General features: G+C 50.9%; 1 protein-coding gene across 1 annotated transcript; it reads right to left on the bottom strand.

Moving 5' to 3' along the window:
* Positions 1-366: 366 nt before the first annotated feature.
* On the bottom strand, positions 367-13,555 carry SERPINA12 (serpin family A member 12). Its single transcript, XM_014735765.3, has 5 exons — positions 12,127-13,555; positions 5,659-6,309; positions 3,668-3,938; positions 2,432-2,579; positions 367-860 (listed from the first exon to the last, which is right to left on the bottom strand). Exons 2-5 carry the CDS (start codon positions 6,290-6,292, stop codon positions 669-671), a joined length of 1,245 nt encoding a protein of 414 aa, XP_014591251.2. The 5' UTR covers positions 6,293-6,309; positions 12,127-13,555; the 3' UTR covers positions 367-668.
* Between the last annotated feature and the right edge of the window lie 723 nt (positions 13,556-14,278).

Consider the following 14,278-nt stretch of genomic DNA (forward strand, 5'->3'; position numbering starts at 1 on the left):
CTTCTCCTGCTGGACCAGCCCCACCCCTGTTTTGCCATCTGCCTGGGTGCCCGCTGAGCCCAGAGCTCCCCTGTGGCCCCTCTGGGGGAGAAAACTTCATAGCTCACGTGCCAAAGAGCCAAGGCCAAGGGCTTACCAAGGGGAACTAACTTTTCTCAAACAGGGTGCTAGTTTCCTCTGAGCCCCAGAGCCGAGTATCATTGTCCTCATTTCAGAAATACAGAAATAGAGGCTCCGAGAAGGTATGTGGCTTTCCCAAAGACACTTCGTCACTAAGATTTGAACCCAGGTGTGCCTCACTCTGAAGCCCAGGTGCTCGCCCTGGGTCGCAGCATCCCCAAATTATCCACCAACAGCCAGCAGACCTTGGGGGGCAGGTTGTTGTTTATTAAATCACCAAACCCCTCTGCCCACCAGGGGGCGAGATCTCGCCCAGTGGGTGAGGGTGGCACATCTGATCTGACATTTGAATGGGTGGGGAGGGGGCTAAGGGAGGAAACAGCCCACAGAAGCCCCCAGAGCCAGTGCTGCCTGTTTGGACGGTGGTCTTGGGAGCTCATGAGGATGCGGGACTAGATTAGAACATCCCTGTGGCCTCAGTCCCAGTGAGATGAAACGTTTTCAGCTCCAGGCCACGGTTGGGGTCTGCAGCAAGTCCGAATTCCCCCTTATTTCCCAGTAGGATTGTCGATCTTCCCCAAGAAGAGCACTGAATTTGTGACCTTCTCTACAATGATCAGCAGAAAGGGTCTGTTGAGCTTGACGATGAACGGCGTCTCCATGGGCAGCGTCTGTGCTCCGGAGCCCGCAGCCCCCTCTGCACCCTTCTCATCCATCTTCAGCTTAGCCTTGTGCACCGCCTGCAGGAACGGGGAGCGAGGTCAGTGCTTGCCAAGACACTCGGAGGCCATGGGTGGGCCAAGGCAGTGAGAGGCTCAGAGAGGGAGAGGCCTCAGCTAAAGTCGCCCAGCACAGCAGTAACTTGGCTGGTGCCAGCTGCCCCGGGGCTCCTGGCTCCTCTGCTGTCATGGCTGAAGGACCCTGGACAAGCAGATGCAGCGTGAAGGAATATATGGTGCATGGGGAGCATCAGCTACCAGGTGTGGGGGCAGGTGGAGTGGAGTTTCCTGTTCTTCCTGTGACTTACAGGAAGTGCCAACAGTCATAATGGCAGAAAGGGTCTGTTGAACCTTAGGTAGATGGAAGGGAGATGGGGCATCCTTGACCCAGAGCCTTCCACGCCCCCCACCCCCAGCCCACACACACTCTTTTCATCCACCTGCTGGATGGTTAAGAGGGAGCCAGATTCTCGGTTGGCTATTGAAGGTGACTCGGACCCCAATCCACCCCAGTGCCGTCAGCAGGCCGCCAGCTGATGTTTACATACAGAATCGCAGCCATGAGCACACCCAAGTGTGGAAAAGAAACGAGCCATTGAGCTTGATACATAGAGGCCTACGGGAAAGGGGCAGCTGGCACTGAGTGTTTATGGGAAGTCCATGGCATGAAAACTTAAAAGTGAGAAAATTCTATTAACTGCCTTTCTTCCGCTTGCCAACTGGGAAAATGAATCTGAGTCAGTGCCCACTGATTCAGAACGGTCAGCTCAGCTGGCGACCAGATCCCTCCCAGACTGGCTAGAATTGCCCCCTCTGCGCCAGCTTGTCCCCACTGCCCGCTGCTCCTGCTTTCCCCCTCCAGTCTTCCTTCCATGATGCTGCCCCCACACCTGGCTCTGCTTGTTGAAATCTTTCCCCCCTCAATGCCCTTTTCACCTAAAGCAGGGTAGCCAGATAAAACACGGGACATCTAGTTAAATTTAAACTTCCGATAAATGATGAATTTTTTAGTGTAAGTATATCCCATGAAATGTTTAGGATGTACATATACTAAAAAAAAAGTGTTCATCACTTACCTGAAATTTGAGTTTAACTGGGTGTCCCACATTCCATCTGCTAAATCTGGGGACCCTACCCCATGCGTCATCTCTCCTTGCCCCCCCAACAGGCAGGTGCTCAGCCTTGCTGGAGACTCTGGGGTCCCCAGCTTGCTGGTGAAGAGCATGTTTACAGCTTACTCCTAACAAGCCTGGAAGCCTTTGAGAGACAGTCTAGGCAAACCAAGACGGGTTCTAGGCCTGATAAATGTTCCAGGCCTTGATCACTTGTTTGTTACATTGAATCGACTTCCAAAATAGCCCCAGGAGATGGATATTTCCAATTTTAAAGACGGGGAAGGTGAGGCTTGGGGAAGTTATGTGATTGGCCCAGGGTCACATGACTGGTTAGGGACAGAGCTGGATTTGAGCCCAGCCTGACTGGTGGGTGAAATCCTGGCTTGTACAGCCGCTGTGACAGCAGCTCTGGCCCGGGGCCATGTGAAGGCTCCCTGGGCTGGGGAGGGGGGCAGCGTCCAGGCCAGGCAGGCTTACCTCGCCCACTTTCAGGCTGCGATGAGGGGAGATCCTGGTGAGATCACCGTGCTCCTCAAAGATTTTGGTGATCCCCAGGTGGGAGAGAGTCTTCTTCAGGTCGTAGGTACCGGTGATGGAAAACCTGGGCAAGGACACATCTGTAACCCTGGGGAGATGAAATTGACAAAGGTGAGCGACAGGGTCCTACCATTTTCCGGGCAGGGCCCAGGATGGATGGTGAATGAGGCATTTGTCCTGCCAGCCCCAGAGGTCTCAGGCCTTCTCCCTGTCCACAGAACGAGGAGGGGCTTCTTAACCCTGGGAGCCTGGTCTCAGGACACCCATGCTCTCTGACCTATGTCCCTACTTCCTATCGAACCTGCCCCAGACCCTCGTCTACAGAAGGGTCCTCAAGTCCCCAGTCTCTCAGGGCCCCTTCAGCTACATGGAGGATCTCTCTGCTGATGGCTCAGCCACGCCCAAGCCTTGAGGCAGTCCTGACCCCAGCAGGGCTCTGAGATCTGAAGCCAGCAGAGCTGAGTTCAAATCCACTCTGCTTCTCATGAGCTCTAACTTGGAGCCAATGATCTTACTTCTCTAAGCCACTCATAGGAAAATGATGATGATAATCATGGCACACATTGGGAGGCTGGCTTGACTCGTGCCAGAGTGGGAAGGCAGAAAAGCTGGGGCCCATGCTGGAAGGTGGATACACATCCCAATAAACATGTAAAAGTACCATGGCTCCAGGCTGAGAATGGACCAGTTATTAGTATAACTTACTTGGGACACACTTCACTGGGTTAGTTATGACAGCGCAATTGAAAACATCATTCTACGTACAAAAAACAACAGCTTCCTTTGCCACCCTAAGTTTTTGTCCCTGCACTTTCCCTCTGCCTGGAATCCCATCGTGCCTCTCCCTTCCCTACAGGCCACTATTCAGCCTTGAAGACTAAGCTCAAATGCCATCTGCTCTGTGAAGCCCTCTCTGACCATGACCGTCCACCAAATTTTTGCTCCATCCACTGCACTCTCACAATTTTTATGCATCTTCCTCTAAGAGCAAGTGTTTCACTATATTCCTATGATATTTTTTCCTGTCTACTTCCTACCAAAATATAAGTTAATTATGGAGGCCAGAATAGGGTTTGGCCATGGGGTAAGAGGTCAATAAATTGGGGATGGAAATAATGAGAATGGAGGGACAAGAGGAAGAAGGAAGAAGCTGCATGCGCCGGGCACCCTCTTTACCTTTGTGTGATTAATCTTTTCCATCTGGCAAAAGTGTCTGTCCTCAAGGCTTCCTCCACCTGCTTCATTTTGCCCTCATCAGGAAGAATGAAGGTGGCAGTGATGTTGCCCTGGTAGGGCGTTTCCAGGACGGTGCAGGAGAGCTGGTCGTCATGGCCCACCGCATACATGCCCCCACGGAACATCATAGGGACCCTCACTGGCTTGTTTCCATCCAGAATGAAATCTTCCTCTTTAGTTGCTTTTGGATCAAATTCATGTTCCCACCTGGCTTAAGTTGGAAGAAGGACAAAGTGACATGAGCATCCTGTGGGAGAAGAGGTGAGCAGATCCAGCTAACCATTGTTCTCTGTTCACACAGACTCAAGGAAGGCGTGTGGGTATTCTAGGATATCAGGGCAGGGCCCCAGGAATTCTTGCCTTCATGCCATGCCCTGAAGACTTCTGGTGAGATAGGATGGGGCCCGATTATCAGTTCCCAAAGAAGCCAAGACCAGGGCTGCTGAGCTGAGAGGGGACCTGTAGACTATCCCAAACCCAGGTGCTCCTGAGGCCGAGAAGCCTGTGGACTGTGTCCCAGCAGAGGGGACTGGATTATACTTAGTGGGGGCTCTTTGGGTCTGATGTGAGTGAGAATGCTCAACTCTAGTCTGTCAGCCCTGGAGGGGCTGCTCTCAGGTGGCACTAAGAAAACATGTGGAACAGGCTGCCCTCGGGAGCCTGCTGAAGAGCAGTGAACACTCAGAGCTGGGCCTTTAGACCCTTCCTTTCTGACCCTGACGACTCTTTCACACTATTGGGCACAAACTCAGACCTCAGTCTTTTCACACTCGCTACCCTCAGAGTCCCCAGTATAGGGCCTTGAGGGCCAAGCTCCTGAATTCAAATTCTGGCTTCACTGTTCCAAAAGGATGACCTTGGACAAGTGTCTCTACCTCTCTGGGCTTCAGCATCCTTATCTGCAGAATAAGCATGTTGATGGGTACCTCATAGGTACTGCTGTGAGACTGAGTAAGAAAAGGCAACACACCTCAGTGACTGTGTATAGTGAGTGTTGAGTGGATACTAGTCATCATCAGCATCATTGTTGCTGTGCTCTGTTGTAATCTAGAGGGTGTGGGGATTTGGAGAAATTCTAGATCCTCCTTTTTCCCTCTGCCTAAGGCAGACTGAGATTTCGGTCTATAATTATTATTCCTTTTTTCCTCTATAGCCATCAATCTCCCATGGATTTGGCAAGAGCTGAACTTCCATATTTAGGACTGTGTAGCTGACAGCCCAGCAGTGGTCTTGCCTAGCTGGAGGGCTTTTGGCCTCTGATTCTCACCTATGTTGGCCAACCTTTGTGTGTGCACGTGGTGTGTGAGTGGATGTGTGGGCATGGGGGTACGGATGAAGCTTGGATTTGGGGAAATTCTTCCATCTTCTTTTCAGTCTCTCACGCTCAGATTTGGGGAGTCTGCAAAATGTGGTGAGAGACCAAGGCACCTACCAAAGTAATCATCATCACTATCATCAACACCATCGCCATCCTGGGTGTCTACTTGGCATGATGGAAAGCACACAAGCCCTTGGGTCAAGAGAAGTGGGTTCTAGTCCTGACTTTCACTGATTGGGCTTGTAAATCTGAGTAAGTCAGTTAATCTCTCTCTGAATTTCACTTTCCTCATGTAAGAAATGGGGAATAGAATGTCACTCCATCTCTACAACCAATGTTGTGTTAGGATAATCAGCAATAATGCAAATGCACAAATGGAGAATAATTTAGACTTCACAAAATTCATTCTTCGTACATTTTCACTCTGAATCTCAATAACCACCTTATGAGTTAAGTATCCAGGTACCCATTTTGCAGATAGGAAAAGTGGGGTTCGAGAGACTAATTACATATAAATTCAAGGTCACAGAGCAAGCAAGTGGCCAACCCAGGTTTTTAATCCAAGTCTGCTGGTCATCCTATCCTTTCCACACCAACATGCTCCAAGCCTTACCTCGAAAGAAAATACAATTTATAAGAAGCATCACTGTGCCAGGGTCTATATTCTTGATCAGGTTGTTGATTTTCCCCTGGGTTTTCTGACTGACATAGTCATTGATCTGCTTCTGAGTATTTTCCATGTTCTGGAAGTTGGTGGGGACAGTATCTGTATCGTACAGGTTCTTGACATTTGTCAGAAACTTCTCTGCTGGCCGCAACCTCTGGTCGATAAACAAGGCATTCTGGAGGCTCAGCTCACGATCCTGGTCCCTCTGGCTCAGGCTTTGGATGAGGAAATGAAAGGCCTCATGAAGGTCTTTCTCCAGCATATTCTTGAAGTTGAAGCCGTCCTTGATCTCGTCCAGGGTGGAGTCCTGGGCCCCCAGAGACAGCATGGAGAAAGCTATGGAGATGCTCAAGGGGGATATGAAGATGTTTGTGCTGGGGCTGCTGGAGGCCAGCTTCTTGTAAAGCTTGAAGCCGAATTCTGTGTTCCGCCTTGCGAGCTCCTGGACTGCCCTACTTCCCTTCCACGCTCGGGCCTGCCACCCAGCTCCGTGATTCTTTGGAGAGAAGTTAGGCTTCAGGAGACCTTCCACAGTAAGGAGGCCAGCCAGAAGCAGGCCCAGGCCCAGAGCAGGGTTCATTTTCCTTGGAGATTGTCCTGTTGAGTAGTAGACATGAGGTTAGCAGAAGAACGAACAAAAGAACCCATTGACCACCCTATCTTAGCCACAAGGAAGACCTGATGAAAGAAATGATGCAGTGACCAGCGTGTGCTGTGCATAGCGGTTTATAAGTGCTTTGACATCCATCACGGCTTTTAATCTTTACAATCACCCCGGAGACTAGAAATGATTGTCCCCATTGCATAAACGACAGCCCGGAGCATAGAAGACAGCTCTTGTTTGTGTACCCCTCTCCTCTGTCTTAGAGTAACAGTATCTCAATTTGTTTGAGGGACTGCTTCCTCCACTCTGTTGGATCACAATAAGAATACCCTACAGTGTGGGCAGGTGACCTGGGCTAGGCAATCATTATAGTCCATTCCCCTGTCACACTGGTTAAGGAATGAGAGTGTGGCCAAAATCAGATTAATCAATGTCTTTCCCTAAGAATGCAAAGCCCTTTTAACTCTGGGGTGACTGGCTTAGTGATACAGTTCTGGAGCTGAATGTGGCCATGACTTCCACATATAGAAGGACAGAACGAAAATAGAGATGGAAAGAGAGAAATAGGGAGACATGCTTGGCGACGTCTTTGGAATCCCTGGATCAAACTTTACCTGAAGCCCAGATACCTCTATTTTATCAAGTTATAAGAACCAATAAGTTTTCCTTTTAGGGTTGGCTGGTTTGAGTTGGACTTTTTTCCTTACAACTAGAAGAATTCTGACTTATTTGCAGAAATAAAGTCTAAGATCCCATGGTCTGTAAGTGGTGGACACCCACCCCAGGAGAACCCAGATCTCTGGGAAACTTGCTTCCCTACACATTCCCAGGGAAGAGAAGAGGGTGGTGTCATGAAGAAGAAAAGCCAAGTCTGCCTGGCTCCAGGGCTGCTGCTCATTTACCCACCTCTCAGCTTTGACATCTCCCAACAAGACTTGAGCTTTGGGAGGACAAAAGCTTCATTTTCTGATTTCCCTTAACGTCCAGTCCTAATGTTGCAGAGCTGCCAAAAGTATGGTAATCCAAAGAGCTCGTTGATTTCTCTAGTTGGACATGCTTCTGTCGATGATTTTTATGCTAATTTGTATGTCAAATGAGGGCAGGTTTCTTTGCTTGGTCCTCTGTTATCACTTACTATGTACTTTCCTATAACTGACATCTTTATTTGTCTGCAATCCCTGGGAAATAGTGTGACCTTCAACGATAAAGGCTGTTCGTGGTTCTCTTAGATTGAGTTCCTGAGCAGCAGAGCCTGAGACAAGGATTCAGGTGTATATTGTGTGCTTTTAGGAGGAGCCCCTTGGGAAGTAATGGAAGCAGGGCAGGAGGGGGAAGGAACTGAGCAAGGATGTGGCTCCACGTAATATCTAGCCTTGGCCCCATCCAGAGGGGAGGGCCCTGAAGCATGAGCCACATGACAGCATTAACCCTGCAAGACGAAGGGGCTGGACTTACGCACCGAATCAGTCAGTCAATGGCTGTGATCTGCCTCCAGGATGCAGGGCGTGGGGTACAACTTCCTGGGTCAATTAGCTCCTGCCAGCCAAAGACAGTTTTCTGGAGAGGGGCGGGCAGCTGTGAGCTGCTGGTAACCAACCCTCACAGCACCCCTAGCCTAGCAGAACTGGGTTCAGCACCAACGGGGTCCACTGCAGCTCGATGCCTATGCCTGGCACAGAGTAGGCTCTTTCTAGTTGACTGAACGAGAAGATGAATGAACGTCAGCACGGGGCTTCCACCGAGGAGTGCCCCAAATGCCCAAGTTCTTCATGGCCCCAAACCCTCTATGCCGGGCACTGTGGATACAGCCTTCATCATAGTAGACACGCTCTTCAAAGAGCTTGTGGTCCAGTGATTGGAAATTCTAGTGGATTCTACTCATTGATTCCCATGCTCCCCTTCCATCTTTAACAGAACTTCGTTTTCTTTCCAAGTGTCTCCCCTTCCCCCAGGCAGCCCATGTGCCTCAGGGACAAGGGCCCATCCCCAGCTCCAAGGAGGGTCCTGGTTGGGGAAGGGTGACCTCAAGTCCCCTGCTAGTGATTGGTTCAGGATCCCGGCCTGATCCCATCAGTGCACAGCGAGGTTCTGCCCTGGTAGTCGTTCAGGGAGGGGCACACAGCTTAAGGGATCCAATGAGGGTGAATTTTGGGGCTCTTTGTTGGAATGTTGGGGTGCCGCCCTCTGTCTTCCTCTGGATGTCCTGGGCAGGAAGGTATAGATGCCAGTGACTACCACAGCCACTTGCCCCATGAGGGAAGTGACTGTAGGACAAAGCCAGAACTCAAAGAGGGTGCATGGAAGGGCTTTGCAGAGAAAGTGGAGCTGGGGCCACGGATCAGGCTAAGCGGAGCGCGCTCTGCCTCTAGACTCCCAGAGATGCTGGTGTGAGTTATGTGGTCAGCTACTCAAAGCCGGAAGCATCCTAACAAATACAAGTGTATATTGGAGCAAACAAAAAAGCCAGGACAACCAAACAGTGAGGGGTCCTGGCTCTGATCTCACTCCTTATAGCTGTGTGACGCTGTGGAAAGGACTTCCCCTCTCTGAGCCTAGGTGATATCTAAGCATCTTCCACTCCTAATGATCTAATTTTTAGTAAAAATTAAAAATAGCTAGTAATGAACAAGGGCTCTAGGGGCTGTCTGAAAATAGATTATAGAAGAGAAGATTAGTAAAATCCCAGAGAATGTGTCAGATAAAAGAAGGAGAATAGCAGATGGAAAAGATGCCGTGTCTCTGGTTAAAGGGCTGGACTGTGTGCCAAGCACGCCTGGATTAAAGACAGAAGCTTCCTGTATTCTGACTGGATTGCCGCCCATGTGCGTGCTCTTGCCCAAGGCCCAGGAGTGGAGACGCTGAGACCCGTCCGTCAAGGAGCCCAGAGAACATTCTCAGCAGCAGGTTTAGCAGCCGGGTGAGATGCAGGGCTGTTGAGAAACCTGCCAGCAGCATGCCTGAGTCAGGGCGGGGCAGGGCCAGAACCCGGAGCAGGGAAGGGGAACTCCTGGAAGCACCATCCCAGACACGTTTTCTGGCACAGACGGCTCCACACATAGTTTCACAGCAACTGGTCCATCAGGGACCCCTGAAAGCTTCTTCTTCTTCACCAAGTTTCAGGAACAAAAACTGATTATGGAATTAGAAGTCATGGTCTTGATCTTCTCCTGCTTATGGTTCTTATGGGAAACCTCCTGACCCTTCAGAGCCTCAGTATCTTTGTCTGTTAAATGGGGGGGGGGCCGGGGGAATACTGTGAGCTCCTTCCCACTAGATGCTGCCACTCAGCTCACTGCCCCACCCCTTGGGACCCAGCCCACACCTGCCAGGTCTCAGGTCCCCACCTCCATAAGCTTGTGTCACTGTGGTCCCCACGGGCCTCCTGTCCAGGCCCACAGAGTACCGACAGCTGGCCTTTCTCCCGCAGACAGCCCACACCAGCCCCATTTCTGGGCCTTTCCATGTGTCATCACAGTCCCTACACTGAGCCAACCTTGTCAGATGGGAACCAGTCCCAGATGGCTGAGTAAGGTGATTTTTTTATTCCATCAATTAAAATAGCTGACTGACTGGTTATTTCCCAATAAATTGATAGATTGCCCAAGCTGAGCAATGCTTTGTCGGTTTCTATTTTGGAGTGTGTGCGTATGCGTGTGTGTGTGTGTGTGTGTGTGTGTCTGGTTATCACTTTAAATAAAATAAGTAAACAAAACAAAGAAAAAAACCAAGATAGAAACCAAACCGTGGAGGGGACACCCAGGCAGATGAAGCTATAACCAGGACTTCCCTTCTTCTCTGACTATCCAGGTCCCACATTCTCCATTAACTTGGGAAAATAATTTCCTTCTCTTACGAATAGATAAAATAGCATGGCACTGACCCAGGAGTCATTCAGCCTGAAGACAGAGCCAGACCAGGTCCACAGCAGGAATAAACCGGGAGCCCTCTGGACAAGCAGCTCAGAACCTTAGGTCTACACAGGGCTGGGCTACCCATGGAGGGCTCCCAGGAGGGGCAGCCCACACCCGCTTTCTCCGCCCACACCATCCTGATAAGCTTAGTAATTGGAATTAGTCAATCAAAGCCAGTCAGGGGTGGGGACGGTGAGATGTGACAGCACTTTCAATAATAGTAATATTGGTAATTTTACAAAGTACTTTCACACAAGTTATCGCCAGTGGTTTGGGAAAACAGTACAATAGAAGCACACACAGGATACGAAGGAACTCACCGCAGGGAGGTTTAGAACGACTGACTTCAGAGGGAAGAGACCTTCCCCAACCCTCTCATGATGGTTTCTATCCTCTCTCTCTTTTCCCTGTGAGGAAACCGGCAAGGAGGAGTTTGTGTGGTGTCCACCCTCAGGGCAATGAGACTAAAAGTCTAGGAGGCTTTGGATGAGTTCCCCTCGTCCCCAACGACCCGAGCCCTAATGAGTGAGTGTCATCCAGCCAGAGTGCCCCCCTCGATGAGGGGCCTCTTCCCGCACAGGCTGGACACTGGCGTCCTGCCCTGCCCCAAGGAGCCCCAGGCCCTCTGAGACCGCAGCTTTCCTCCAGTCCTTTCTGGAGTTCCCCATGGAGTGCACAGTACTTGGATAAACTCAGTACCCTCCTTTGGGCCGAGGGTCTGAGGGATCCTCCCTAATGATGTGCTCGAGCGTCCCAAAAGGCCGGCGCCAAAGCCCTGGACTTGAGGAGACGTCCAGGCACGCCCTGTGGTCCACCCACCTTAAGGGGTTGGTACTGTGTTAAGAGGAGATCAATCCAGACATATTTGAAGTTCAGTTCTCATTTTGTAAAGCAAGTTTAGAACATAAGTGGTGGGAAGACGTAACCCCTTTTCCCTGTTGGAAGTGAGAGAAGATCCACAAAAGAAATCTAATGATCATTGCAAAAGACTTCGTCCTCCTTCTGGGAAACAAAGAGGAGCAACACTCCAAATTGTCCCTGGAGATTTCTGCCTTCATTCTCTTAAGAACTCCTTCGAGCCCTCACTGGTGCCAGGTGCTGGGGCATCAGAGCAACACCCAGGGAAGGGTCTGAGCCGATGCCACTGACTGACCCCCAGCCTCCTTGGAACCACACGTGGAGCTCTCACCCCTGAGAGGCAAAGCTCCCCCCCTTGCAGCCCTGTGGACTTCTCCAAACCCTCAAGAACTCTCCAGCTCTCTGCCTGACCTGTTCCTCCTGCCTTCATTCTAGGATGAGGGAATACACGAGTTGGAAAGACCAAAGGACCATCAACTTTGACGCCACTTGTGCTATAAAGGGGAAACCAAGGCCCAGAGTGGAGCAAGGAGCCAGCCAAGGTTACAATGTGCGTTTTTTGGGGATCAGAGAGGAAATCCAATCCATTAAGGCAATTCTTCAAAAATGCATTAAATAGGCTGCTTGGCCTTTCTCCATGGAATAGTGAACTAAAGGATACAGCCTCTGTCCTGGGGGAGAGATGAAGATACACAAATAGCTCACAGACAAGGCTGACCTCGGCCAGAGCCACAGGGCAGGGTAACCTGAGTTGGAATGGCCCCCTCGTCTCCCCAGACAACCCCCATTCCCACACCCACCAAAGTTTTTCTTCTAGGAAAGTGCTGGAGGTGGACATCCAAGAAAATGAATCAGGGTCTGTCCAAAGATGCCCAGTGCACTCTTCTAGAGAGAGGTTTCCCAGATTTGGGGCTCCTCCAGAACTTTCTTCAACACATCCAGCCTGGGACTGACTGTACTGTGTCCTCTGGCAATCTGAAGACACCCTCCCGTGCAATGAATAAGCCCTCGACCTTTTCAAAGGGAAGATGCCGTACTCACAGCGCATTCAGAAGAATTCCCCGGAGCCAGCCAAACGGATGTGCTTTTCTTGCTTTATTATTTATACTTCCATGGCCTCTTGGAAAAGTAGACTGAAGGCCAATAAAATTAACTGACCCAAGTGGGGCAGATGAAAGATGCTGTGGGAGCAATGGCCACGCCACTTCCTCAGGGGCTTCTCTTCATCCCCGGAGGCAGCAGCGTGATATTTAGACCACACCTGCTGGGCTGTGGCTTCGCTAATAAAGTCCATTCATATCTTTTGCAACTACTGTGTTTCCCAATCTTTGTGGGTCTGGAAGCTGGAGCATTCACCAGGTAGATCAGCCTATCGTCCTGATGTTAAACGTCCAACCCAAATATCGCCATGGTCGTGAGTGGGAAGCAGTTGATCGCTGGGTTTCTTGGGGTCATTCTCGTTACCCCTCATTTGTTTTCTTTCGCTATTTTCCAAGTTCTTTACAGTTTCTATTCCCTTAGCTCACGTGGCGTCGTTTCTAGAACGAGGACCAAGGAGAGATGAATAGAGAATTAAATACATGGTTTCCGTCGGGGGTAACAGCAATTGAAAATTCACACCAAAGTTTCGGATCCTTCAAGAAAGTTACAAATCCTTTTCCAATGGCATGTTTGTCGTGCTGGAAGAAAGAGACTATTGTTGTTTTTTTTTCCCCTCACTTACTTTTCTGTATTTTCCAAGTTATCTTTAAGGAACGGGTATGACTTTAGAATAAATTTTTAAAAGATTGAAAATAAAATGAAGTTGTCATCTTCAAGTTTATCAGCTAGAGAAGTGCTAATGATGTCTGAGAACCTTTTAAACCACCTGATCCTGGGATAAAGAGCGATGAGTCCAGTGAAGCTATTTTCAATTCTGCTGTCTCTAATGAACTCTAACAAGCAGAAAAGTCGTCCCTCTGTTCCTTCCCCATCTGGTGATGTTATTATAGTATTATATGACCGTAGCACCAAGAGCTGTGAGCAGTGTTTTCCCTTCCTTTGGGATGTTACTTTTAACAGAGCCATGACTCTCATCCACAAAGCTGTATGGAGTAGATGACCCAGCGAAGCTTCTAGAAAAGAGGTGACACCGGCTCTTTCCCAGGCCTGGTTCAGCATGTCCTGATGGACTCACAGACCAGACCAACCAGGCCGTGGGGATGTGGGGCTCCAGAGCTGAGAGAATCAGGAGCAGCTGCTGGAGGAGGCTCTGAGCCGCCACGCTTCCGCGCGCAGGGAGGCAGGCCTGCGGGCCAGGATGCGTCTGGATCGGATACACCGCGTGAGCAGATGGGGCAACAGCCCTGCTGTCGGGCTCTGCTCACCGAGGGGTGCAGACGGGAGTGCGCCCCTGACAGAAGGACGAGCAGGGGTGAGGGCAGTCGCCCTATCATGGCTGAGGCTGAAAGCTGGCCAGGTAGGATGACCCAGAATCCAGGTCTGTGCCCTGGTTTGCGAGGGAAGAGCCCTGCCTGCTAATGACAGGGTGAGGCCTGTGTGAGTCCATGGCCACACCCGCTGCCCGCCCTAGACACGCTCTGCTCCAGGGCCAACTCCCACAGGAGACGCTGGGGAAAGGACCAGGAGTGACAGCACCATGGCCGGGTGGGGAGCCGGCTGAGCGACACGGGACTGAACTGGGGATGGTTGAGCTCAGACAGTGCCCAGAGGCCAGGAGGCCACAGTGGACGAGAGCCACAGGGGGCTGGAGGCCAGGCCAGGGGCTAAATCTCAGTGAGGAGCTGCCCGCCCCTGCTGAGAACAGGGAGCCCGGCATCAGCTGTGGTGGCCTTGTAGGGGTGGGTGTCGGTGGGAAGCAACAGGAGGATGGCTGTGGAAGGACAGCCCCCTCCCAGCACCATCGGAGGCTGCAGCCTAGACTTGAGGCTGTCCCAACCGCCTGTAAATGGACAGACTCGAGGCCCGTGGATTTGGGCCCAGTGTCCACCATGGGCTGGGGGGGTGAGGATGATTGTCCAGTCTGGGGACATTGCAGTGAGCTGATGGGGCACAGGCTGTGGCGCCAGGCTGGTGGGCAGCCCCAGTATGTTTGTACAGCACGGCCATGTGTAGGGGTGAGAGGGGAGCAAGGAGTTTCCAGTTTCACCCTCGCTCTTGGGTTCTCCCAGATGCTGGGCCTGTGAGAGATCTA

Source organism: Equus caballus, chromosome 24, assembly GCF_041296265.1.
Source record: "Equus caballus isolate H_3958 breed thoroughbred chromosome 24, TB-T2T, whole genome shotgun sequence".
NCBI lineage: Eukaryota > Metazoa > Chordata > Mammalia > Perissodactyla > Equidae > Equus > Equus caballus.